The sequence below is a fragment of the Eleutherodactylus coqui genome, chromosome 10 (genome assembly GCF_035609145.1).
Source record: "Eleutherodactylus coqui strain aEleCoq1 chromosome 10, aEleCoq1.hap1, whole genome shotgun sequence".
Lineage (NCBI taxonomy): Eukaryota > Metazoa > Chordata > Amphibia > Anura > Eleutherodactylidae > Eleutherodactylus > Eleutherodactylus coqui.
The window spans coordinates 26,097,300-26,124,453 of record NC_089846.1 but is presented as its reverse complement, the minus strand read 5'-3'; the positions used below and the strand labels follow the sequence as shown (position 1 = coordinate 26,124,453).

At 43.4% G+C, this 27,154-nt stretch overlaps 1 protein-coding gene across 1 annotated transcript in view; it reads left to right on the top strand.

Moving 5' to 3' along the window:
• SLC6A8 (solute carrier family 6 member 8) overlaps positions 1–27,154 on the top strand; it is a 69,259-nt gene that overhangs the window by 8,871 nt on the left and 33,234 nt on the right. The window contains exons 2-4 of the mRNA XM_066580660.1: positions 4,685–4,816; positions 16,757–17,018; positions 25,872–26,004. Coding sequence (XP_066436757.1) covers positions 4,685–4,816; positions 16,757–17,018; positions 25,872–26,004 — 527 coding nt within the window. The remainder of the gene's footprint in view (positions 1–4,684; positions 4,817–16,756; positions 17,019–25,871; positions 26,005–27,154) is intronic.

Sequence of the window (27,154 nt, the reverse complement as noted above, 5' to 3'; positions counted from 1 at the left end):
AATATTATAACGTGTTTATGAGTGGTGATTCTGAATGTGCCACATATTACTACACTCAGCTTCTCTGGCTGATAACAGGGAACAGCAGCTTGCAGTCAACTATAGACATCCTTTAAATCAGTAATCACAAACTATATGGCAACTAATAGGGACAATAAGACCTACAGGATCATGTAAAATAAAAATATTACAAAACATTACACTTGCTGCAGGTCTCATTATTAACTCAGGCTGCAGAACAGGCCCCCATGCTTTATACTGCAGCTGAACTTGCTCATCTTTGAAGTGTGTACTACACATATACTGAGGCAATTGAGGATCCTGGAGCTGCACTTACATTCTATTTCATTAAAGCAAACCTCCAATTTTGGGACAAAATTCTGTCCCAGGACAGGAAGGGGAAGAGTATACGTTACGCACAGCTTTTCCTCTCTACCAACGCTCCTATCCAACAGTTTTGGCCCGTTTTCAGCAGTCCAAGATGACTGCAGCAATTTTTTCAACTACCTAATGCATATTGTGGACTAATCACTGATTGGCCAGTGCAGATCACCTGACCAATTAGAGGGCAAGTATAGTGTATTGGTAGTCTAAGACTATCGATGCACTGTGAGGATTAGGTAGGCTGAAGATTGTGTCGGCCATCTAAGAAGGCTAAAAATGAGACCTGGAACCGGCAGATTGGAGGGAGAGCAGAGAAGAACAACTGCAGATAATATACCCCTCAACCCTCGGGGCTGGGACAGAATTCTGTCCTGAAACTAGACGGTCACTTTAAGTATAAGCCTGTAGATCCAACAGAAGAGCTGAAATACTGAAACCGAAAGGAGACGCTCAAGGTCCTCATGAAATGAATCCTGCAGATGGTTTACCTCTGACCTACCCCTGGGCCTAATTATCCTCTGCGCTGAATCCTCCTTTGGAAATGTTCAACATTCCCAGTAATCCCAGTAGGATGAGGCTCCTTTATTGTTTCCATTACTGGTAAAAACAGAGACTATAGAGTCATATACGGTCAGTAAATAATACTAATAGTATAGTTGTCTATGGCCACTCCAAAGGTGTAACTATAGGGGGTGCTATACTAGGCACAGCTGTATTGAAATGTATGGTGCTGCGCCTGCGGTAGATATCCGTGCACCATGGCCACCACTGACAGGTGATATGTAGGAGCCCCTGTGGTGGACTTCCACCTATTTGACGTTGATGACCTTTCCTTATGACCACTGATGTGGAGGGAGTTACTGAGTCCCTTCTTACAGTTTGCACCAGGCTAGATTTACAAGTAGGGGTCATCGTGTTTTAGGCAGCAGGGATACTAGGGTTTTGGCCACTTAAGACCCCCCTTGGAAGCAGCACCGCAGAGGAAAGCTCATGAAGTCAGGCATGTTGCGATACACGAAACTTTTTTTTATGAACAGTTCAACTTGGGCCGATACGGCCAAAATATTATAATCCATTTTTACTGCTTTGTGGCATTTGTAGCACTTTACAGTAAACTTTATGTTCGGCAGACTGGTGGCCTTGAATACGTAGTTTGTCTGAGAATGGATGAGAACGCGCTTCTGTGTACACAAGCACAAAGTTCCTCGTTGGCGTCTTAGGTCAGTGAAGACATTGCAAATGGAAATGAAAAGAATGTCTTCGTTCTTCCGTTCTTTGTCCTGAGCAAGCATCCCAAGGCAGTCATTGTTCAGTCTTACTAGTGTGGGTTGTACATCCCGTCTTGCATGGAGTTAGCTATTCATGATGTTCTTACCATCTTCTACTTGCTGGAAGAGTCTTGAAGAGGCCGGGCCCTAATACAGAGGCTCCAACGCTGATGTGTCATTTATAGTAGTAACCTGATCAGAGGTGGCACAGGGACCTGCTGGTCTGATTGTGACCGCAACCTCTGCACCCCTATAGCCATGCCTGGGCTGTGCTAATCTGTATGTGTTCCCTCAGTTTAGTATTATTTTGGGGCGTATCACACAATTGGCCATTGAAGTAAATAGGTGGTACAAATACGCTGCTATTTGCGCACCATTTCAATGGGTCTGTCGCATTCTTTTTTGGCATGCGCAAGCACCGGTATACCGGGTCTCACAATGGAGCACTAAGATGAGCACTCTAAACTGAACTGAGCATGCTCTGTGGGTACATTCTACCGAGATTATGTCAGGGCCATAAAAGCACAATTTCCTGCTGCGTTAGAAGAGCGAGTTCAACTTTTTGTAAGTGAACTGAGGTGCAGCTGGAGGCTGCTGCTGAAAGGATGCAATGATCTGCAGAGGAGCTGCTGCTGTCAGAGAGGAAGAGGCAGTGAGAGCCTCAGCCCTGGATGAGAGAAAGCAAAGGAAATTGAGATTGCCTGTTGCCCACGAAAGACGGTGCAGGAGTGTGCCTAGAGGCACAGATTAAGACCAAGGAGGACACTGAAGAGAGTGTTTGGAACAAGTTGTAAGTGAGGCCAACCTCAGTAAAATCACTAGGTGTGCACACTGCTAGGGACGATACATTAGCAGGTCTGTTATAGGAAGGGATAATAGTCTGGATACTGACACAACGTAAATTTTTGGTCCTTAAATTCGGGTTATGGACTGAGATATTTAAAGAGACTGTGTACTTAGATATGCGAATCAGTTTTTCTAAAAGACTGAATAGGATATTGACTGCAGAAAGTGAAGCGTTAACCTTTTCATGGATGAACTGTCATTAGATTGTGAGATTTATATTTCTGTTCTATAGGACTGATCCGATTACAGCATTACTGATAATGTATTGCTGGTGCTGTTATTTTGTACAAAATATTAACCCTTTCCAATCCACTGTCTGACGTCTAAAGACATTCTGATTGAAGGCTGTACAGCTCCGATGTCCGAAGACGTCCGGCAGGGTATTCTTACTGTATATTACTGGCCGCTCTGTTGTTGGGGGGCCCTCTCCAGCATGTCCCATACCGCAGTACTGGCTCTAGCCAGCAGGTGGCACAATTGTATAATGGCAGAAAGAGAAAGCCCCCTAGGAAACCCTGAATCCAAAATTGGACTGCAAAGGGTTAAATATTGTTTGTTATTGTACATAAGTTGTTACTGCTAGGATTTTCTTTGCTATAGCTAGTGGCAGGAGAATCTACTGTAAAAGGTAACCTGCTTTCTTATCGTTATAACATTACTCACTTTTATCTCTTTGTTAACCAATAAATATTATTTTGTTTTGTAACTCCTTCTGCTGCATCGCATCTTGAATCTGCCTTATAATACCATCGCCTGTGACATAAAAGTGCAACAGGCCAGACGTGGGTCATAGCAAACGGCACCAGAAGTGGCCTAGCTGATTTAATTCAATGAGAGCTGAGGCTGGCTATTACACTTCTGGCACTGCCGCCTTCAATATTAGAGACAACCGCGGAAGTGTAATAGGAGGCTTCAGCTCTTACTGATTTCAACAGGAGTGAAGCCAGTTTATGGAACTTCCCGTCCCGACCCTTACGACGCACAACCGGCCCATTGCATTGATGGCGGGCCAGGTGATCAACTGATTGCTGGGGATCACGAGCGATGGATCCCCGACGATCACTATCTTGAGGATAGGTCACCAATAGTTTTTGCCTAGAAACCCCTTTAATCATATTACAAGTCTCTGTGAAAGTGAACAGCATCTAGTTGCTTCTTGTAGGTAATGATATGGCTGTAAACCCTACAAATCCCCTGCCCTGGTACTTCCATGCCGGAGGTCCGATCACTAGAAGGGCTATTGACATTTCTATGTGCATTTCAATGGAAATTCAATTAAATAAACCTGGTAAAACTTGTAACCCAACCACTCCATTGATCCCGCTGTACAATAATGGTCTGTATATGTTGTCATGAAATGACATATGAAGAAGCCAGCACTAAAAGCCATAAGCTATTTTAGTATGAGTCGCCTTAGGGGCCACCCATGCTGCACCGGCCACCGATATCAATGACAGAGTCTGGGAAGAGGTACCATATCTAGATATCAATCATGTAATAAATACGTAAAGAACATACATGTGTATCCTATATTTCACTTTTTTTATGCCAGGTTGCATTGATAGTTTGCCCAATTGTTCTCCATTGCATATGTGGTCAACCCCTAAATATCGTACTCTGACCTTCTACAGTCAGACTTTGCTACACGTCCCCACCGCCTGCACCAGCGTCACCTTATACTGACGTCCTAATCCCCCTTGAATCCTCTTATAAATCAAACTGTCTCCACTGCCAACTGGATATAATCACAAATTAATACGTCTTCTTGACTAACACCAACGATAAGCATGTCAAAGGCTCCTGGTTGATAAAACCAAGCGACAGCAGATTTGTGGAAGGAAATCTTCAGAGTTTATTATGAGGACACTGGAAATGTTGGTGGGTTCCAAATCTTGGGTTGTGATAGGCGGATTATCAAGTGGTAAAAGTAGAAGTGATAGACTATTGCTTATGTCATTTAGTAGAAGAGAAGAGGCTGGGTTTTGTCATTGTAAATCTTGTGTCACGGTGAGCAAAAGGCTTGTGACCAACAAGGCTGGGACCCCTATCTCAAAGGGCCACATAGCAGTCACATGATCTGCCTCTATGGCTTGTATGTCACGGCATTCCATATGTATACCATAATGATCTGCATTGAGCTGATCTACCCAACCTTGTATGACCAAAAATTCTCTCCCTCTTTCCAGGTGTCTTTCTCATTCCTTATGTCCTGATCGCTATCTTTGGTGGAATTCCGATTTTCTTCCTGGAAATCGCCTTGGGACAGTTTATGAAAGCTGGAAGTATTGCTGTGTGGAACATAGCTCCTATTTTCCAAGGTTAGTCCATCACCTCAACATTTTTGAATATGACCATGAAGGTAAAATGTGCAGTTTAAGCTACCGACTCACTTGCCATATGTCCAAGTATGAGGCTCAGGTGTAACTTAACATGGACAGCACACAGACACAAATATGCTATTGCGCCAGAGGCCTTAGACTGTGGAGAACCTTATATTCCCAGAAGATGTTCTAAAATAGGTCTTCTATATCAAGACTTTCTTAGAAAAGTGGGTTTGCTGCATGGATCCACCAATCATAAACCTAGATTTCAATACATAGTTCAGTATAATAAACTGAAGTAGTCTCTGACACAAGGCTTGATCCAATATTTATAAAACTCTTGGGTCAATTTTCTCAGAAGCCAAGTCTACGAGGAAACAAACGTTTCTGAGAGGAAGACTATTCTAGCAAGGAGGAGGCATACAAGCTTTCTGCATAGGTTTCCGTAAGTCACCTTTAAAACCATAGTCTCAGTCCAGTTAATAAACCACCCTGTCTTTAAACCAGTAGTGGTAGTGGGTAGCTAATGCCATCTCGGAAATATTCACTAACTATGGAAGTGAGTGGGCCCACTCCCAATAGCAAGGCTATCTCTTTATTAGGTAAGAGTTGATAGAATTTGTTTGGATCCAAAAACCAGTCTTGGGTTTCCTGGGGAGTATGGGGTATCGATAGATGGGTGTATGTGCCAAAGGAGAAGACCCTGGAAAGAGGAAGCCTAGACCAGGTTGGTTGCATCCCTTATTTTAAAGGGATTCTGTCACCAGGTTCATGAGTTTTGACTTGGAGCTGAGTCGAGCTGTAGAGGTGGGCCATGCTGGCCTCTCCCATACGCAATGTATGGAGTGACAGCTCTCTCCCTATACATGAAAGGGAAGAAAGCTGTCAGGCTGCATGATGCAGGTGGAGAGAAGCTGGCACGGCCACCCCCATGACTCGAAACTCAGCTCCGAGTCATACTTAAAGGGCCATTCAGACGAAAACACATTTTTCCATCTCTGCCCCCCTAATTGCCTGCCACACTCTGCAGGTCTTCTCTGTGTATTCCAGCCACTTCCCTGCAGTGCAGCCCCCTTATCAGCCATCATCTTGATGCCGAAAGATTTTGGTTTCACTTTCACATCTATCCCATGATGTATCCGCACAGCTACACCATTTCTTTCTGCAGGGAGGGATAATTTAATTAGCTCCTATGTTCTTCTAAATAAACTTCAGACCATAAGTATACTGTCAGGAGGATGAGCCGTGATCTCCTCTATTATAGCTGTGTTTCAGGAACTGTGTCATCATCATCCGTAATTGTGACGGGAATGACCCTGTTCCCCTGCAGCCAGCTTCAAGCAGATCTGAGCTGGTCAGAATTGAGATTGCATGACCGTCTAAGGAAAAAGAGGCCATGAGTTTCAGACAGAAAGAAATAACTAAGCAAGGGAGCACTAGCTTTATGTATACTCGTATATAACCAGAGTGGTCCTTTAATGAACTTGGTGACAGAATCCATTTAATGGGTGTCGAGAACCTCCTGTGCAGGAATTGACTCTACAGGTCCTACAAAAAGGGCATGGGGCGTTTACCCAAGGATCATGGAATAGAGATGACACAAGCAACCAAGTTTTTTTGTCCCAGGAGGTTAGGATTGTGGTTGTGTTCACCAGCACCAAATGGGTCCCATTCTGTACAACCCTACTTTATATTATTTATTGCTTAGACTAGTTGGTATTTGGAAACATGTGATGGGACCATGGCGCTCAGGTCCCATCTTCCTTACTTCCACCACTGACTGACATATTTGACATCACAAGTGTCCTTGTGATACAGTATATATTTTCTATGCCTTCGCGCTTTCAATTCCCACTACTACTTCTGTGCACTGCATACGGTGTCTCGTGACCCTAAACTAATGCATGTGACCTCTGCAAGGCATTTCTAATCTAAGCCATAATTGCATTTCCACCTCTTGTTTGACAAGGTTGTGCTGTAATAGCTCCGCGTGCTCCGCCATTAATTGAATATACGTAATGACCTTTTCTCATTACCTCTACTACATCCATAACCTGAGCAGCGCAAAACCGGCGAGGCACTCATCACATGTGAAAACCCGTGACCTGCAGATATTGTATAACTACCACATATTACCATGCAGATGTGACCATTAAGTATCACGTATTAAAAAGAGGAGAAATATTCTAATATAATAGATATGATCTAATATTCGTGAAGTGCAGACCCTCATTGCTTATCCTACTGGGAGACACTACACCCCACTCATGGCACTTCTAGATATTGCATCCTAGAAGGATTATAATGCTTTAAGGGCCTTTTAAGGGCCTGGGGAATTTTTTCCCCAAAAGGGCTAATTGGCTTCTGCTCTTGGGTTTTTTTTTGCCTTCCTCTGGATCAACACAATAGGATAGAAGGCTGGACTAGATGGACATTGTCTTCATTCGGCCTAACAAACTATGTTACTATGTTACACTGCCCGATATTCAGGCAAGAACATTTTTTGCCCAATCATGAGTTGCGAGCTTGTTTTTTTGGCCAAAATATTAACCAATATCTCGTATTTATCATTATTTTTGCAGCAAACAGTCTGCCTTTAAATGATGAGGTGCCCAGGGTGTCAGAGCCAGTGCAGTTCACTTTTCAGCTGCAGGGCCGCCTGCCAGGCTAAATCGTATGTGTCGTCATTAATAGGGTGTAAGCCTGCTTGGTGTGACATGGCAGATGGTGCGCAATGCAGGTTCCAGGATACGGACTGAGTACAAAAATACACAATATTTATTGTAATCAAGAGACTTAGGCCTCATGCCCACGGCCGTGATGGACTCTGCCAGCAAAATATAGCAGTGGAGTCCATCACGACGCCCCCCAAAGACCCCATACTCACCTCTCCGGATCCTCCGCTTGAATCCCGTCGCGCCGGCAGTGTGGGATGACTCGGCCGACGGTGGGCGGTGATTCTGCGGTAGAATTTCGCAGCGTGAACATTGAGCTATTAGGTTCAATAGAACCTAATAGCTGCGGCACAGGGCTGCGGATTTCCGCCGCATTTCACGCGGCAGAAATCCAGCCATGGGCATTAGCCCTAAAAGAATAGGGTTATGTTATGCTTAATAATCCCAGTATAAGCAACACACACCAGCAATAGAGCAAGCGATACTTTAGTGTATCTATTTAAACCAATAATTGTTGATTACAGTTCGTAGGTCACTGAAGAACTGGAAACAACTAACGAATTGGTTGTAAACTCTCAAAGCAATTAACCAGAAGTTCCCAGGCTCGTTTTAAGTAAAGTCTCAGACCTGTCACTAAGTATGAATTTACCAGCAGCCCACAGGATAGTATTATGCAACTATCAGGCCTGCGTATTCCCTAACAGACACTTGTGCTTATCTGGCTTTTAATAAGGCTGGCCTCACTTACGATCCGTTGCAGATGCACTTCTTGTTGGTTGGTCTCGGTTCCAGTCTGGGTGCTCTGGCTTTTCTCAGTCTTGATTCACTTGCTCAATAGCACAGTTATCCTGGGAGTTTGCTCACACAAATAGTACAATCGGCCCTCCTTCTCTTTTGGCCCTCAGCAGTCCTCTGCTATGAATCAGCAACCTCTCCTAGTCAACAAGTCCCTGCAGCCCCAGAATTTTATGACACACTCCCCATAAGCACCACACTCTGGCACAGTATCGGTTGCTGCTTTCTGCAACTTTTCTTGCAGGCACCAGCAGCCCCTCTGCCTGCTGTGCTGCACCTAGCTTTCTTACAGTCCCCAGTAAGTTTTCAGGACTTTACTAAGTGGGAGGGACCTCTCTTTGAAGTGCCTAGTAAATTCCAGGACCTTTCTCTGCACTAAGGGGGTGCAGTGTTTACCTCTTACATGTGTGCTACATGTATTGGTGGGACTAGTACCCTTTGTATGCTTCATCTATGTGCAAGTATAATACTAAGCAATCACTCCCTCTAATGCACCTGTACAATGCTCCTCCATATAGTAATCTGCCCATCTGCATGCTGAGGGATGTTGTGTCTATACCTGGCCTTATATGTTGTATCAGTAGGTATGGCCGCCTTCTGTCACTTTAATAAAGGGACCTTACCCAGAACTTTATAGTAATACTTACTGCAGAGTTACCCCCATGTCATGTCCATGCAGGGTGCAACCATGATGCCCTGTACAGGCGTCATCTAACAAGACAAACACAAACAGAACAGACACAGGACTGGGAATTCTTTCCATAACCAAGCAAGGACTTGAAAGCAGGGTGATCATCCTGACAAGGACGGCCCACGTCCCATACCTACTTGACTTAGTCTATCCTTAAATGACAATTATGGACAACAAGACGCAGGTACAAGTCAGACAGGGAACACCAAGCAAAACATGGTGTTCTGCAAACCCCCAGATGGAGGGGATTTAGGCGTACAAGAACAATACGGATGGAAGACAGGCAAAACAAGGCCCTGGCATCCGCCTACCAATGGACAAAGAGGAACAAGCACAACAAGGCTCTGCTCACCAAAGGATTGGTAGGACAAATGCAAATGAACCAGGCGTCTGAAAACCAATCGAAAGGGGTAATCAGACAGATGAACAAACGGACAAAGAAGCAAACAGATGAAGTATCAGACAAACTGGCAAAGCAAAGCATATCATACATACAGCAGAAACATGACAGACAGAACTGGATCCAGATGGACAGAGCTCTGGCCAAACAGACAGACAGAATGGGAACCATACAGACAGACCTATGGAAGGGATGCATGCACACAGCAGACAAAGCCAAAATGACCAGCATCATAATAGGGCGTGGTCAGATTATATAGCATTACATTATCGCTGATTGGCTGCCCAGGGAACCACCTCTTTGATAACCAATCAGATGCAGCAGGTAGGAGAAGAGGAGAACCCTGAGGTATTCCTAACAGCTGATACAAGGAACTTCTACAGCAACAGGCGTTTTGAAGTTTTCCCAACTACTAACACAAGGAACTTCTACACTGTCTTCTCTTCTTCATCTTTGAGAACCACTGTTACTTAGATGGAAAGGCGATTGGACACTGGACAATGACTAAACAGACAAAACAGATGGACAGACGAAAAGCCCAGACTGCCAACCATATCAGACCGTGGCACTTAGTTTACAATCTAACACTTTCTTCTTGGTTTGCTCTTCAGCACGCTCGTAAGGTAGACAAAATACAGGGTTTGGTTGGATCAGCCCATAATAAATCATTCCAGATATACACAGACTTTACACTAAGTCCTCCAATGATAAGTGGACTAGTAATAGGTAGAACAACACTCAATGCAATAATAGCACAAATGGCATCCGTCCATGGTGACAACAAACAGTTATCCTGGCAGCAACTTGGCATGTTAGGAATCATGATTTCTCAAGGTCAACAAGGATATTACGTCTTCGGTTGACCTTGACGAAGTCCAGAGTTAAACATAATTCTGTCTGGCAGCTTTATGTATGCAGATTAGAAAAACATTGGACACAAAATCTCCTTCCCCGTTTCCAGTCCCTGAAGCTTGTCCTAATGGGCCATTAGACATCTCAGTGAGGTAAGGGTAGTCATGAACCAGAACGTAGTAAACAATTGCCAATGAACGCATATCATACTCCTGCTAGGATTTACCAGACCTTTGGATACTATTGACATCTAACCAAAATGCAAGAATTTACAGCCTCCCTGCAACCACTAAATGTCCTTCCCCAGCTGCAGTAATCCTATGGAAGGTTTTTGCTTCTGCATTAAATTGTATTGAAGCTCTGGGTGATTTTAGAACACAGCAAATCAGCAGAATCTCCTCCATCAAATATAAGAAGGAACATGGCTATAATTAGTATGGATCAAATGGACAGATTGTGGCGGCGCTCATGCTGCAGCGATCAGCAGAGTGCTTGGGCAATGGTCCTGAATAGAGATGAGCGAGCGTACTCGATTCGGGTGTTTTATGCACTCGAGCACCGCTTTTTCCGAGTAACTGACTATTCGGACGAAAAGATTTGGGGGGGGGGGCGTGGGCGGCGTGGTGCAGCAGGGGGTAGCAGTGAGGAACAGGGAGGAGCTCTCCCCCACCCCCACTCCCCTCTGCAACCCCCCGCTCACCCTCGGCACCCCCTAAATCTTTTCGTCCAAGTAGTCAGTTACTCGGAAAAAGCGGTGCTCGAGTGCAAAAACACCCGAACCGAGTACGCTCGCTCATCTCTAATGCTGAACTCACCTTTTAGACCATAAAAGCAAACTTAATGCAAAGGCAGAAAAGTTTCTTCATGCAAACCAATGAAGTTGTGATAGGGAGGCCATCCTCACCATTGGGTTTGTTTCATCTTAATATGTATCACAGTCCTTTACAACAATGTACAGAAAAGCTTGTTAAGGTCCCTGGGGAAAAGTTTTCACTATTTATGACCAGTTGCTTGTATCCACGCCAATGCGTTGATTCCTGGTGCCGCTGTCATTATGGTCAGCCGAGGAAGCAGAAAGTGCTGACCATAGTGCAGCGACTCGGGTTAGTACAGCCCCTATTAAGTTAATGGGAACTGCACCTTCAATACCAACCCTGGACACTGCACTGTGGTCAGCGCTTTCTACTTTTTGACTGCAGCGACAACAGCCCAGGAAATCAGCTGATTGGGGGGGGTAAGCAGCTGGTCATCAATAGCAAAAATTTTTAAAAGTCTTGGAATATCCCCTTTAAGGGGCACAGGAAGGCTATATTACTTTAAAAAGACAGATATGGCTCTATTTATAGGAATATGTTGGGGGGGTGAATATGTCTTTAAAGAGTTTATCAAAGTTATTTTTTTTTAATTCTGCCATATATAAAAATAATATACATTCATATGCTCACCTCTCCCAGCGCCACGCAGCAGCAGCGCCATATACTCAGGTCTCCACTATGACGCTGTATTGACAGCCAGCAGTCAGCCTGTGTATAGGATATCATAGGCTGCTGCAGCCAATCATAGCCTCAGTGTTCAAGCACTGACATCTCTGATTGGCTGCAGCAGCCTGTGACATCCCATAAAAAGGTAGACTGCAGCCTATCTACACAGTCCTGCTGGAGAGAATGGAGCTGTTGTGGGCAGCTGGGAGAGAATGAAAAAAAAACCTCGGACATCCCCTTTAAAGGGGCTCAAAGAGACCACCAGGGGCGTAACCATAGAGGATGCAGGGGATGCGCTTGCACCCGGGCCCAGGAGCTTTAGGGGGCCCATAAGGCCTCTCTTCTCCATATAGGGAACCCAGTATTATGAGTAAAGCATTATAGTTGGGGGCCCTGTTACAAGTTTTGCATCGGGGCCCGGGAGCTTCAAGTTACCCCTCTGGAGACCACTATTATCTTGTTAGCATTAGGGGGGTATTATTACTTTTCTGGAGCACAAAATGGGCATTATTACTTTGCAGTGAACAAAGAAATGAATTATTTCTATGTGGGGCCTAAAGAAGTGTTACCAGTATTACAGTGTGGGGTACAAAGCAGGCATTATTTCTTGTGGTAGTCAATATGGGTGAATTATTGCTGTGTGAGAACAGTATTACTTTGTGAGGCACAACAGGGGGCACTTTTACTGTGGGAGACACTGTGAGTGGCATTGGGTGTAGTGGCAGGATGGAAAGTGAGACGAGTCGTAGATTTAGAAAATCTTCATGGCTGTCTGGGCCGAACGGAGAAGAAAAGAGAAAGTGGATGACGCCAATCAGATATTATGTCCCGTGTGAGGTAACTGCACTGTAATCACTATCACTGTGTAGAACTGGTATCTGACTATTATATGGTGATTGCAGTAGAGGTTACGAGAACTGAGATATTGTATCTATATATATTTATTGTATTTTTGGGGGCGGATCATGGGTAAAGTAGCTACGGGGTTACAGGAGCAGTCGGGAGCCCAAGCTGAATTTTTGCACCCGGGCCCAAGAGCCTTTAGCTACGCCCCTGCCATACACTTAGCATGTGATAGCGCCATACAGTGCTGCCTATACTGTAGCATGCTATAGCAGAAGTCTGCAGTTTACATATATCATTGCTTACAATTAACAGATCAATTGTTAACCCAAGAGACAAAACTAAAGATTAGAGGTCAATAATAATGTTTATGCAATCAATCAGGATTCAGTTCATCCAAAATCTGATTTTAGGCTCGGTGCTTATAATCCGCATTAAATCACCTATTAGAACCTCTTAATCTGTCATTGGCGACCAGAGATCTGCGTGATTGACAAATCTCATTGTGCTTGTCACACGCAGCTCTGTATCATGGGTCATAGCTGAGTCCTATGACCTTTCACATGGGCATCTGTTGTTGATTTTTTGAGTTCCACCCATTATTATCATATGGGGTTAGTCTATCTCTGCTGTGGAGCTCATGGATTCTCAGCAGTGAACATTATTCTAAGAGGCTTGGGCGGAGGTGGAACTCCTAACTTGATGCTCCTGGACCCCAGGTCATAATCTTTAATGGAGACCCACCTATTTGTACTGGTGTTGTTTTATGTGGCAGAGGGGCCTGGTTCACAGAAACCAGGGCCCGGGTGTGACTTCTACCTCTGTACCCCCTATATTTAGGCACCTGCTTTAATGAATATTCCTCAGCAGTCATTTTGATTAAAACTGAGGTGTATTGAGAGCCAGGTCACTTCTAGATACTGATGCATCACATATCTTGGGTAGGTCCCGGTCCACCCTTCTAAAGTCTTGGTCCATCTGTTTAAGCCATGGCTGGCCTTATCTACATGCGACTTGTTCTATTGTACAAGGCACCGGCCACCAGCTTGTAAGGGGGGCACCATATGGATGTAGGTTGGGGCCAATCACACTCATTAAGTCTGCCAGCCAGATGATCTAACTCCATGTACCAATGTATTGTGGAGCTCCATGAATCATCCATTTGTCTCCTCCCTTCTAATGTTCCGATGCACCAATGTCAGCCCATCAATGCCTCGTTCTTCAATTGCTTAGTTCTGGTGCTGTATTTAAGTTATGAGCTTGGTATTGGTACTGTGCTTATGTATACAAGAGCAAAAGATCCAGCTCACCACATAAAGAATGATCTTGATCCACAGTGTTATGCCAAACAACCAACATCCAGTAGAAGATGTACACGGCGAACAGCAAAGCCAGTTTCTCATAAATGAAGGAATTCAATGAAAGAAAAAAGAATATACATGGCCCTCGCACATCCAGCATATTAATTAGATCTTTATTGAGATATCCAGTCTTAGGGTAGATGGCACACTGTGTAGAAAAAATCTTTGTAACTCCCCCTCCCCCCACCCGTTATAGGAAACATACGATATACATTGCACTGATATTGTGCAAAAAGCAACAATATAGCAGTATATGCATTGCAAAACAGCTCAGATAGTAAATACTGGACCAGAACCAAGCTTATAATATGAATACTGCATCAGAACAAGGCTCAGTACATAAATACAGCACCAAAATCAAGCTCGTAAGATAGCAGCATATACACACCAAAAAAGCACAGAGAATAAATTCTGCACCAGAACCAAGCTCATGACATGAACACAGTGCTAGAACCAGGCTCATTACATATTTACTGAGCCAGAATCCAGCTCATGACATAAATACAGCACTAGAACCAAGCTCGCTACATAATTACTTAACCAGAATCAAGCTCAGTACATAAATACAGTACCAGAATCAAGCTCAGTACATAAATACAGTACCAGAATCAAGCTCGTGACATAAATACAGCACTAGAACCAAGTTCGCTACATAATTACTTAACCAGAATCAAGCTCAATACATAAATACAGTACCAGAATCAAGCTCAGAACATAAATACAGTACCAGAATCAAGCTCATGACATAAATACTGCACTAGAACCAGGCTTAATACATAACTACTGAACTAGAATCAAGCTCAGTACATAAATATAGCTCTAGAACCAAGCTCATAACATAAATACAGCACCAGAATCAAGCTCAGTACATAAATACAACAAAGGAAAAAAGAGTGTACGTAGCTCCACACCACAAGAGAGATTAGAACCGGATATTTGTTTGGCCATACGCTGTTTAAATTTACGGGATGTACATCCAACATATTGCTAACAACAAATGGTACATGAAATGACACAAATAACATGAGCGGTGTTACGATTATATATATGAGCAGAATAATCGCCTTGCATAAGAATATTTGTGTAATAAAAAAAAATAAAATGCACTAAAAACTAGTAAAAAAATAAATAAACAAAAATTGCATGCAGGGTCAGGGTGTCCCTGATGTACTTCAGATTGTGCCAAATAATCCTATCTGGTTTGTGTTGCTACTATGTTTTTGGCCCTATTCATCATTTCATTATGATAATCACAATGACGCAACCTATTGGAAATAAGATGGCATTCTTGCTTATACTCCTTGTCTGTTGAGCATGTGGGCTCAACTCCCCAACTGGAAGATTTATAACCACGTATGGGGGATGGCAATAGAGAATTGCCAGAGGATGGCTTCCTGTACAGTTTGGTATTGATTTTCTTCAATATAGGATGAGCAGTGACATAAAACATTGAGAAAAGAAATAGAAATGGTCTGTTGTTGGGAGGTAAGAGACAAACCCAAACTATTGTCATTAAGAAAGGAAACAAAATGTAGGGGACCAAACTAAAAACCAAACTAGGGAAGCCTTGCCAAATGAGGAGGAGGTCGTCTATATACCCATCGCTCCTCTGGTGTGTTGACCCATTCCCTGTCAGCAGCATCTAGACATTTCCTGGAAATTCACTAGGGAAATACTTGTATATCCTCATCTAAAGCCACTGATATTGGATGAGTGTTTCGCCCAGTTTGAGACGCGTCTGGTACAAAAAATTGCTTTCTAGAGAAGCTTACTGGATCACGCAACTCCAAACCAGATTCCCACAGGGCCTTAATCTTAGATCTGATCTGTTTATATACTAATGGCTTTTCATTTCATTGCATTTCTGTTTCATTATTATTTATTCATTAGCCGGAGTAGTAACGTATTTGTTACATCATATCCTGATATCAGTAAACTACATGTGCTTTTACAGTCTATGCGCTATGCAGGGGCGTAACTATAGAGGATGCTGTTGCACCCGGGCCCAGGAGCCTTAGGGGGCCCATAAGGCATCTCTTCTCCATATAGGGAACCCAGTACTATAAGTAAAGCATTATAGTTGGGGGCCCTGTTACAAGTTTTGCATCGGGGCCCAGGAGCTTCAAGTTACGCCTCTGGCACTATGAATAGGACGCAGTTTTTCGCCAAAACACGTAGGTCTCTGTTCTCACTTGTGAGTTTCTTTAACCTTTTTATGAATATATCTTAATAAAGATCTATTCTTTGTACTTGAAGTGCTGAAGGCACGTATTTTTCTTCCTTCTCTGCATTTATGTACTGAGCTTGGTTCTGGCACTGTATTTATGCACTAAGCTTGGTTCTGGTACAGTAATTATGTATTGAACTTGGTTCTAGTGCTGTATATATGTCATAGGCTTGGTTCTGGTGCTGTTAATATGTTATGATCTTGCTTTTGGTGCTGTATTTTTATGAGCTTGGTTCTGGTAGAGTAATTATATACTGAACTTGGTTCTAGTGCTGCATTTATGTAATGGGCTTGGTTGTGGTGATGGACATATGTTATGATCTTGCTTCTGGTGCTGTATTTTTTATGAGCTTGGTTCTGGTACAGTATTTATTTACTAAGCTGTTTTTTTGTGGGTATGCCGCTATCTTGTTCCACACAGATCTACCTTAAAGCTGGCATTGGTTGAACTTAGTCATAGATGACCATGAGCTTCTTAGTCAACATTGTGATCTATCTCTATAAGCCTACTTCATGGTGAACTCATTCAAAAGGGTCCCTACTCTTCTAGGGCCACATTAAGATGTATGGACCATGACGTTCTTCTTACTTCTGTGAGTTTCTTCTCTACAGGGATCGGATTTGCATCTGTGGTGATCGTCTTTTTCTGCAACACGTATTATATTATGATCTTGACATGGGCGGTCTACTATCTGGTGAAGTCCTTCACTGCAGTGCTTCCTTGGTCACATTGTAACAACACGTGGAATTCCCAAGAGTGTGTAGAGATCTTCAGACATGACGACTGTATGAACGGAACTGCCAATGCAACCTACGGAAATGCCACCTGCAATGAGTTATCGGACAGGGTATCTCCAATTACTGAATTTTGGGAGTAAGTGACCTTTTTATCATATTATCTTATACATTTGATATTCATTGGACTTTTTGAAATAAATGAACACTCTACAAAGGGTTTAAGAGTGATGGGCGCCATAGACATACAAAGAAGACGGCCATTTTGTGAGTATCACGGAAATAAAAGCTACCCATTACCAAAAGTTTATTGAAAGGCACTGTTATACTGGCACTGCATGGCAGTATTATGTTGGCACTCTTTGGTGCTATTTTTATATATTGATGTTCTAAAGTCCTCATAAATGAATAAGCTGCATCTTATTTAAGCTCACAAAATGGCCATCTCCTACAAATTGGAAAGTTTTAGAAGAGCAAGAATTAAAGGAGCACTCCATATAAAACTGTATTATGGCTTGTTCAGAGCCTGACTGGGCAGGGCATGACTCTGAGACTAAGGGTACCTTCACACGGAATGACTGCGCCCAACAGCCATCGCAACTATCACTCCTGTCCTGTGCTTTCACACAGGAGTGATAGTCATTCAGAGAATGGAGGCGGAGCAGGCTGGAGATCTCTTCCAGCCGCCTGACTTATATTCATCATAAACAGGCAGTTGTTCATAGAAGAATGACTGCCTGTTGACATGGGTAAACAGTCACTTGGTCTTTAGATGAGCTAAAAGCCGAGCAACTCCAACAAGATGAGCTATGTAGTGCTGGGAACCTTCTTACCTGGGGCTTTATTGAAAAATTACCACCTTTGTCCTGGTGTCCGCTAGTAGATCATGTAATATCCCCCCACACTCTGACAACCCAAATACCACAAAGTCTAGAATAAGTTTATGAGAGCCTCATTATGAATCACAAAGAGTTAAATAGAATGGTTGACATCCGGTGCACACAACAGATGCTATAATTTTTGGGTTGTCAGAGTAGGGGTAACGTGGTCTACCAGTAGCCAACGCCGTAACAGTTCATTCTTCAGTAAAGCGCCGGATAAGAGTTCTTGGCTCTAAATATCACTTAATGTCCTTTAAAAACCGGGCATAAATTAAAAAAATCCCGGAGTGCTACTATAAAGAGCACCAAAGACAGAAGTCATGCCCTTTCCTCTCAGGTCTTGCCCTTGGCATTACACGGTGTATCGGGTTTGCCTGGAGTGGTCCTTTACTTATGTTCAAGGTAATATTCTGAGACAAGCCATGGAGAGATTGCATTTCCCAAATCCAGTTTATCATCCTAGTATTTAGAACCCTTTTACTAATCAGGATGCCCCCCGCCATCTCATAGCGTCATCGGGTTGGGTCATTAATGGCCATTTCATCTGAACTTAAGGAACTGGATTTTGGAAACCAATCATTGTAGCTTTAGTTTATGCTACTGACCCATATATATAAGGGCACTCCTGCTCCATTAGAGGTGTAGGGGCTATTTTCATGGTTGTCCACTCTTGGATAAGCTTGTGCCTTTAAAGCAAGTCCGCTCAGTGCATTAAATTTCCCGCACGGAGGTGGAACTAATAAATGGCAAGCGATTGTCTAAAGCTGGACCACCATGAAGTGGGGACATCTGGTCTACTGTTGATAGATACAAAATTAGTGAAGCCTCCATGGTAATGAGATCATGCCATTGGCCAAGCACCATCCACCCTGCAAGTGTTACTTAACCACTCTGCTGCAAGGATGATCTTGAAAATCTCAGCAGCAAAGCGGTTAATGTGCGAGTAGATTGCTGGTTTGCGGGAGTATGGAAAGGTGCCAGGGAATGCGGGGGCACAGTGGGAGGAATTTGCAGCATGTTTTGAGACATAGGTCTCAGCGGATTGTATACCTGAACATCTTATATTTATATTGAGACAATAGATTACCTATTGTAAAAACAAATGTAGTCATGGTAGAAAAAAAAATCAGTATGGAGCGAGGGCAGTCATGTTTATTCTCTAGGCAACCATGACTGTTTTATGACTATGGGAGTAGTAATGCCATGCAGATTGTTCTTCCATCAACTTCCCAGTTCAGGCTTGGGCAACTCATGGTTTTCCAGTTGTTACAATGCTACATGTACCAGCTTGCCTTGCCAGCCACCAGAAACCTGTAATAATGGTCAACTGATGCATCATAGTTATTTCAACCTACAGTTACATAAAAACTTATGAGCAGGGGTATAACTATAGGAGGTGAAGAGGAAGCATATGCACATGGTTCCAAAAGCCCCTCTGCCACATAAGAAGACATCAGAGTTAGAAATGGCACTCGATAGTTAAGGGCCTTTCACAGACTTTGTTATAGGACCAAAGATCTTCAGGTTACGCCTTTACTTAGAATGAATTTTTTTGGAACATATTGGTAGAACCTCAACTAGATGTTCCTCAAAAACTGTTAGAAACTCTGTTTCGGTGATAAGGAGGTCCAGAGTGGCTCATAAGGATGAGACTTCATCTTCCTGTACTCACTAAGTAGGAATATTTTATAACTGGTGTTGGTCTTTTTATGAAACACAGATCATGTTCTCCATACTTGTTGAGTTGTCTTATCCACATGATGTGATGGTAATTTAAGGTTCATCTGTACTGAGCCATGGGTCATCTGCTAAGGTTTATGAGGATTGTCATCCTGTCAAAAGTTAGTTTTTTTTGTTTTACTTCTATTTTTCTTCTGCATGAATATAGCTTGGTGTAGCTTCAGTCATGCCTGAAATATAAAGAGAAGCTCTGTGAAGGGTTTGAAGGTTTCTTATGACACTTAAGGAATAGCTACAGTGGATAGAAACTAAGTCTCTGGAGCAACCTGACAGACCAAAGTGAGGAAACTTGATAAAAGTTAGTAGAAGGTTTATTTAGATGACGAGCGTGTGACGTGTTTTGAGGCTACGTGCCGCTTCAGACAGCTGGGTAGTGCATTCCAAGAGTAGATCAAAGTCTTCAGAAAATGAAGCATTCAGATATAAATGCCCAACTCCATATGGCACAATAGTACCATTGGTAGCCAGCAGTTAGAATCTAATTTGCCATGAGCATAAAGTAACTACATAAAATGTGTTCCCCTAGAATTGTACTATTGCTATTATGCCATATGGAGTTGGGGACTTTTATGTGATTTCTTTGTTTTATGAAGAGTTTGTTCTGCTCTTGAAATGCACTATCCAGCTGTCTGAGGAAGAGGCATCTAGCTTCGAAACGTGTCCTGTAATCATCCAAATGAAGCGTCTACTATCTTTTATCATTGGTTTCCTTCCTTTGGTTCAAAAAGTTGTGCAAGAGCTTTCGTTTCTTTACATTTTAGCCACTCATTGCTCATTGGCACTATAAAGCTCCTTGTTTGGGCTAAGCTGGGCTAATATGCCGGCAACACCTTTAAAATTTTTTCTACTCCTTGGGACATTGAACCATAGTTCTCACTTCTGCCTGTTCCACATAGTGTTCTGCCCACCTGTGTTTTTGTCTCTACCCTGTATCTTGTGACACTTAGGCATGCAATATATTGAAGACTAAATCAATAGTTTAATGTATTTCTGGCCTAGCTGAATTACACAAATTCTTCCTGTAGAGCAAAGGTTGAGTTGTCCATGGATTTAAAGGGGTTCTACCACAATTTACTTTTTTCACCTGTGCATAGGCATTTTACATGGGGACAGTGGAGAAAGCTGCCCCAGACAGCTCTAGTGGTGGCTTTTCTCCAGGAGGGAAGAGGATCGGGCATTGAAATTCAAAGCGCCCAATCCTTCTTCTCCCCAACATCATCTGTCGTTGGGAAGTTGGGAGGTCCCCAGACACTTCCAACTGTTGGCTGGTTATACAAAAATCGTTAGGTTCAGACAACTAATGTCTAAAATGTATGGGGACCTATACATATTAATGCCTCCATCTCAGCCAGCTAGTCTTAATTCTTGTTTTGAACCAAAAACTTCATGGACACCCATCAAGAGCAAATTAACATTCGTATTCATAAGTATCGGCTCAATCCACACCATGTTGCCTTGATTCTATATTATTTAATACCCATGTATGCCCAGAGAACCCAATAATATCGTCAATGAAAGGATTGAGGATGGGTTAGAAGTTCTTTCTAACTCCTAAATGTAGAATTGATTATATGTCTTCTCCTTCCTCTACCTCAGAAGACAGAACACCGTCTCATAGGCTAACACAAATATACAATTACCTATTTATGAAGATATATTTTGTATCAGGTCTTGCCGAGAAGACTTCTGGTACGGCCAGTCCCCAGAGTCCACAATGAACAAGGTTGAATTTGTGACTGGGCTCAGATAATACTGCTTACAGTGTGATATATAAAGGTTTGTGGCTCCTGGTTGGCAGCAGTCATACCTTTCTACGCAAATACTTTAGGTTCATGTAAGGTTGGTTCCAAACCCTCGCGCTAAATCAATAGGAGTCATGCAAGGATTCTTCTTGGCTGGTAGGGCATGCTTGTACTACTAGTACTTGAACAACTGGTAAGTCTCTTATTGCCTAAGCCTGATATAAAATCTAGAATTGTAAATGTAGACTTTTTGTAATGTCCCTATGCCCGGGTTATTATTGTATGTCAATGTCACATTCTACAGTTTTTCTAATTTTTGTATTGTTAGTCTTTTTGGGTGCATCGTCAGTAAAACTGTAGTTTCCCAATGTCATGTAGTGCCTCACTTCCTGTACTTTTGTACGTTTTCTTGCTATGATGTTTTCTTGCAGTGCTGCGAGCGAGTGGTGATAGGGGAAGTGTGCCCATGCACTGCGCCCCAGCAAACCCAGGACAGGAGCGGATCAAAAGGCCTCTCGCTGGCAGCTGCAGGGTGGGATGGTCTTGTTAGCATGATTCTGAAACATGTGAGCTTGAAAACAGCCTATCCAATTTTTGATTATTATTATTTAATTACTGTTGTGTACCTTCCCCCCTTTTTCTTCATACGCGGTTTCTTGGTGATGTTCTAAGGCAATTTTCTGTGACCTGAACACTAAGGAAGGACTTTCTAAATAGCACCCTTACATAAAATCTAGCCAAAAAGTCCTCATCAAACCAATTAACAACATTCAAATGCCAATAAATTCCTAATTGAGTCCTTGTGATATAGAAACCTACATTACATTTGTATTTTTGAACTTTTGGGGAAAAAAATAGTAAACGGCTACCCAAATTATGTTATCAAAATGCTTGTGTCTTCCATTTGTGTATACAAAAAAATAACAATCAGTATTCCCAACTACGGTATATAAAAAATTTCCAAGTAAGGGACACAAAATTTGAGAAAATGAACATAAAAATGGCACTACAATGCACAAAGTCAATGAAATCGGGTGTTAAAAAGGGATATAATATATTGCAGTGTTTTGCCACACACAAAAATTAAGACTTTGTAGAAATCTTGGCTGTCCACGAAAACCCAACTTGTTAGAGTACCATGTAGGAAGTTTATCAAAAGCAGAAGTTGCCCATTGGGGCCAATTCAAATGCTGCCAGGGGCGTAACTCTAGGGGATGCAGTTGCACCCGGGCCCAAGAGCCTTAGGGGGCCCATAAGGCCTCTCTTCTCCATATAAGGAGCCCAGTACTATGAATAAAGCATTATAGTTGGGGCCCTGTTACAGGTTTTGCATTGGGGCCCAGGATCTTCAGGTTACGCCTCTGAATGCTGCTTTTACTTTCAAAGGGCCTCTAGAAAGTAAGAGCTGGAATTGGATTGGTTGCTATGCACTACTTCTCCACTTTTCTTTTGCACTAGTTTTGATACAACCCTTTATATACTGTATGGTACACTAACTTTTTAGGTTGTAATGGGCATACTGCTTGGGGTGGATAAGGGCCATTGTGCAAAAAAAAAGTGAAGGGCTCTACATTTTTGGACAAATATAAATTAGTGTACTTTCCACACATTTAGTTCTCCCAAATCCCAACTGACTAACAATAGCCAGCATGCAAGAGTAGGAAGAAGCAACCCATGGAGGTTATAGTGACCTTCGAGAAAAAGTTAAGCTATGGGACAGGATGCGGAAGGAGTATATTACCTGCAGTTGTTCTTCTCTGCCGCCCCTCCGACCCACTGGCTTTGGGTCCTGTTTTTGGCCATCCAAGTTGGCTGCAGTAATTTTCTAACTACCCAAAGCACACTGTGTACTGCCTTTTGATTGACCAGTCCTGATCACATGAGTAGCTCTGGCCAATCAGAGAGAAGGTATAGTGCATGGGTAGTCTAGCACTACCAATACACTGTGGAGATTAGGTAGTCTGAAGATTCTGTTGACCATCTTGGACAACCCAAAAGAGGACCCTGAACATGAGGATTGCAGGGACAGCAGAAAAGAACAGCTGCAGGTAATCTACCTTCCTCATCCTCAGGGACAGAATTTTGTCCTGAAACCGGAAAGTCGCTTTTAACCTCTCGTAGCATCTTCATAAAGCGCCATTACAAGCACTATGGCCAATATGATTTGCTATGCACTAGCTAATTCTTGACATAGTAAAAGCCTTTCCTTGGGTTGGGCTTTCCTGATTTCCCAGGATGGGAGGCAATCCTGTCCTTGGCGCTAGACATACATCTCATTCATGTAGCGTATTATGGCCATGCGAATGCAACGTAGGCTAGAGATGGAGGAACATAATTGACTACAGCTCTAGTGGACACCAGGGGCGTAACTATAGGGGATGCAGTTGCACCCGGGTCCATGAGCCTTAGGGGACCCATAATATCTCTCTTCTCCATAGAGGGAGCCCAGTACTATGAATAAACCATTATATTTGGGGGCCCAGTTACAGATTTTGCATTGGGGCCCAGAAACGTCAAGTTACGCTTCTGGTGGACACTATGCCCTAATCTAGGACTATCCCTTTAACTGCAGTCACATCTTAATGTAGGTTTTGCCTGGATGACTAACCCTGCAGGAGATGCCATCAGTGAGATGAATGGTGCATACACAAAAAGTTGCCTAGGTACACAATGTCTTGGCCCATGAAAGCCTCTTGTCATCTGTCTATTTATCACCATAAGCTATTTCTCGGCACAATGGGCCCAAGACACGTTGGCAGCCATTGTTATTTATCTTCAAATCTTCACGCCAAATTCCGAAATAACACATTACTTCAGTAATATCTTGGTCCAGGGCTTCTTAATTATCTAATTGAAGACTAGCAGACTGAGGCTGCATCCGCACGGGCTACAAAATCTCGCTACAAAACATCGCTGATGTGAAAGAACGCATTGGAAACCATGGGGTTCACATTGTAGCAAGATTTTGTAGCCCGTGCGGATGCAGCCTAATGGCTGACAATGGAAGGGTGGGGGGAGTTGTATGAGAATAGGTAAAGATAAGTCTGCTTTCTTTCCAGAAACAGTGCCACTCTAACCCATTGACTGTGTCTGGTATTTCGGCTCAATGAATGATGGAGATTGGCGCAGTTTCTGAAAAATAAAAACTAAATCTTTTTTTTTTTCTGGTCTCATAAAACTTCTTTAAAGCGACCCTCCGGTCCTGGATGACCAGAGATGGCCACACTGCTTCTTTGACTACCTCATGCACACTTTGCGGTAGTACGCATCGGCAGCCTGAGGCCGTATTTACACGGGCGATTTCCTTGTGCGAGTTCCGTCCAATTTCAATATGGATGGAACTGGCGCAAAAAAATGACCTATTATTTTCTATATGTTTCTCTTGGACGGAGAGTCGGAGATAGAAAGATCACAGCACGACCTATTTTTTTGAGCGATATCGTCCATTCAATCCTATGGTTGCGTGAAAAAAAATGGCACTCGCATACAAATGCGGTTTGCATTGCATGCGAATATGATGCATTTTTTATTTTTTACTTTTGAAACAGCATGCGATTTTCATGCGCGTGATAATCGCCCTGTCACACTCACGGGGAAAATTTCAGCTTCAGGGCTCCTTCACATGGGCGCATAAAATTGCGCAAACCGCTGACAATAGATCCCATTGATTTCAATGGGTTCCCTCACATTCAGAGTTTTTGTGCGCAAATTTCCATTGGGCAAAAAATACGTGATATTCTCTATTTTTGTGTGCATTTGCGCACCCAAGGCACCATAGTAGTCTATGGGGGTGCGCATTTGTGAATAATCCCTAAGGGTGTATTTACATGGGCAATGCAAGTTCCACCTGAGATTCTTGCTCACAACTCGTATTGCGCAGCACATAGACACTCCGTCGGAAAAATTACGTATGTGCATGAACCCATTTCAGTGAATGGGTTCTTTTCCCATGTGAGTTCCGTCCATATTGGAATTGCGCAGGAATATTGCCCGTGTGAATAAGTCCTAACACACTCCATGCGGCTCTGACTGGTCAGTCCTACTCATATGGACAGCACGGGCCAATCAGAGAACATGTAGTGTCTTAGACTACCAATGCATCCTGTCAGGTAGTCTGAGAAGTGGTGCGGCCATCTTTGTGTGTCCAGGACCGGAGGGTCGCTTCAATATCCAAGCAGGACACATAAAATGTAATAAGGCATTGACCTTTATTTAGGACCTTTTCATACAGTAGTTCATTCTGCACACTATATGAGGGAGGGAGGATAGAAAACACTTGACTAAGTTCCCCCTTTAAATCCCGTAGAGCACTTACCACATAGTTCTCATATAATACCCTACAAATCTGGACAGTAATGCCAGGAGTATCCCAACCCCACTCCAGGTCTAGAACAGAGCACCCCTAATTTTGGATATAGAACTTAATGGATACCCTTAAAAATGCCCATTAGGCCCAATAATTGTAGCCTAACTGCATAAACTGTTTCCTGTCTGTCCCGTCTCTCTCTTTTCCACCTCACACATCTTACTTGAGCCATCACCAGGAGTCCATTAAGGACTAACATACAGATGTGTAACTACTGCCCCCTATCTTTGAAGCATGGATACTCACTGCAATCATTCTTCCAGGATCAAGGTGCTGAGACTTTCCAGTGGTCTGGATGATGTGGGGTCTATAAACTGGGAGCTGCTGCTGTGTCTGCTCGCCTGCTGGATGCTGGTCTACTTCTGTGTCTGGAAGGGGGTGAAGTCTACTGGAAAGGTAAGAGTAGTTGAGGGGTCTTGCCCTTAGGCTAGGGCTACACCGCGACTTCGACCAAAGTCGCACTACAACATCGCACTGCCATTGAACTCCATGGAATTGTAGTGCACGTCGCAGGTTACTGCGGTTGAATGTTTTGCAATCCCAATGCCGTGGTCATGGCAAACTCCGACTCACAGTACGACTCCATTGAGCTTAATGGCAGTGCAATGTCACAGTTTTTGATTACACAACCCTCATCGCAATTAAAGCCTCCATGTAGCTCCAGCCTTATACAAAGAGATGGTATTCTTTCATTCAGCACACCTGATCGCTGTAAGCAAGCCAAACTCAGACCATCATTGACTTTTATCACTTGGCTATAGGATAGGTGATAAAAGTTTGATCAACAGGGGTCTCACCACGGAAATTTCGACCAATCACAAGAACGGGTCCCCATTTTCTCTTGATTGCGGGTTCGCGGCACCGACCAGTAGTGGTGTGAGATTAAATGGAGTGGTGGCTGCATATGCATGGCTGCCGCTCCTTTCATTTCAATGGGACTGATGGAAATAGCCAAGTATAAGCGCTCAGCTATCTCTGGCAGTCCCATTGAAGATGAGTGGTGTGGCACCATGTATGCACAACCACTGCTCCATGCAATCTCCTCATTGCAGAGGGGGAAGGGAGTGAGTAGGAGAGAGGGACAAGGAACCCCCGTTCTTGGGATCAGTGGGGGTCCACTGATCAGACTTTTATCACCTATCTTGTGAACAGATCATAAAAGTTAGTATTGATACATGCTCTTGGCCCAAGGGTATAAAAGCAACAAAAACTTGACTTTTGGTATGATGCCCACTTCCTCCTATGTGTTGGTAAGTTCAACCAAATTTGTCTTTAACCCTTTCCAACCCACTGTCTGACCTCTGAAGACATAATTAGAGATGAGCGAACCTACTCGTTTCGAGTAATTACTCGATCGAGCACCGCGATTTTCGAGTACTTCCGTACTCGGGTGAAAAGATTCGGGGGGCACCGGGGGGAGGCGTGGCGGAGCGTGGGGTAGCAGCGGGGAACAGGGGGGAGCCCTCTCTCTCTCCCTCTCACCCCCACTCCCCGCTGCAACCCCCCACTCACCCACGGCGCCCCCCGAATCTTTTCGCCCGAGTAC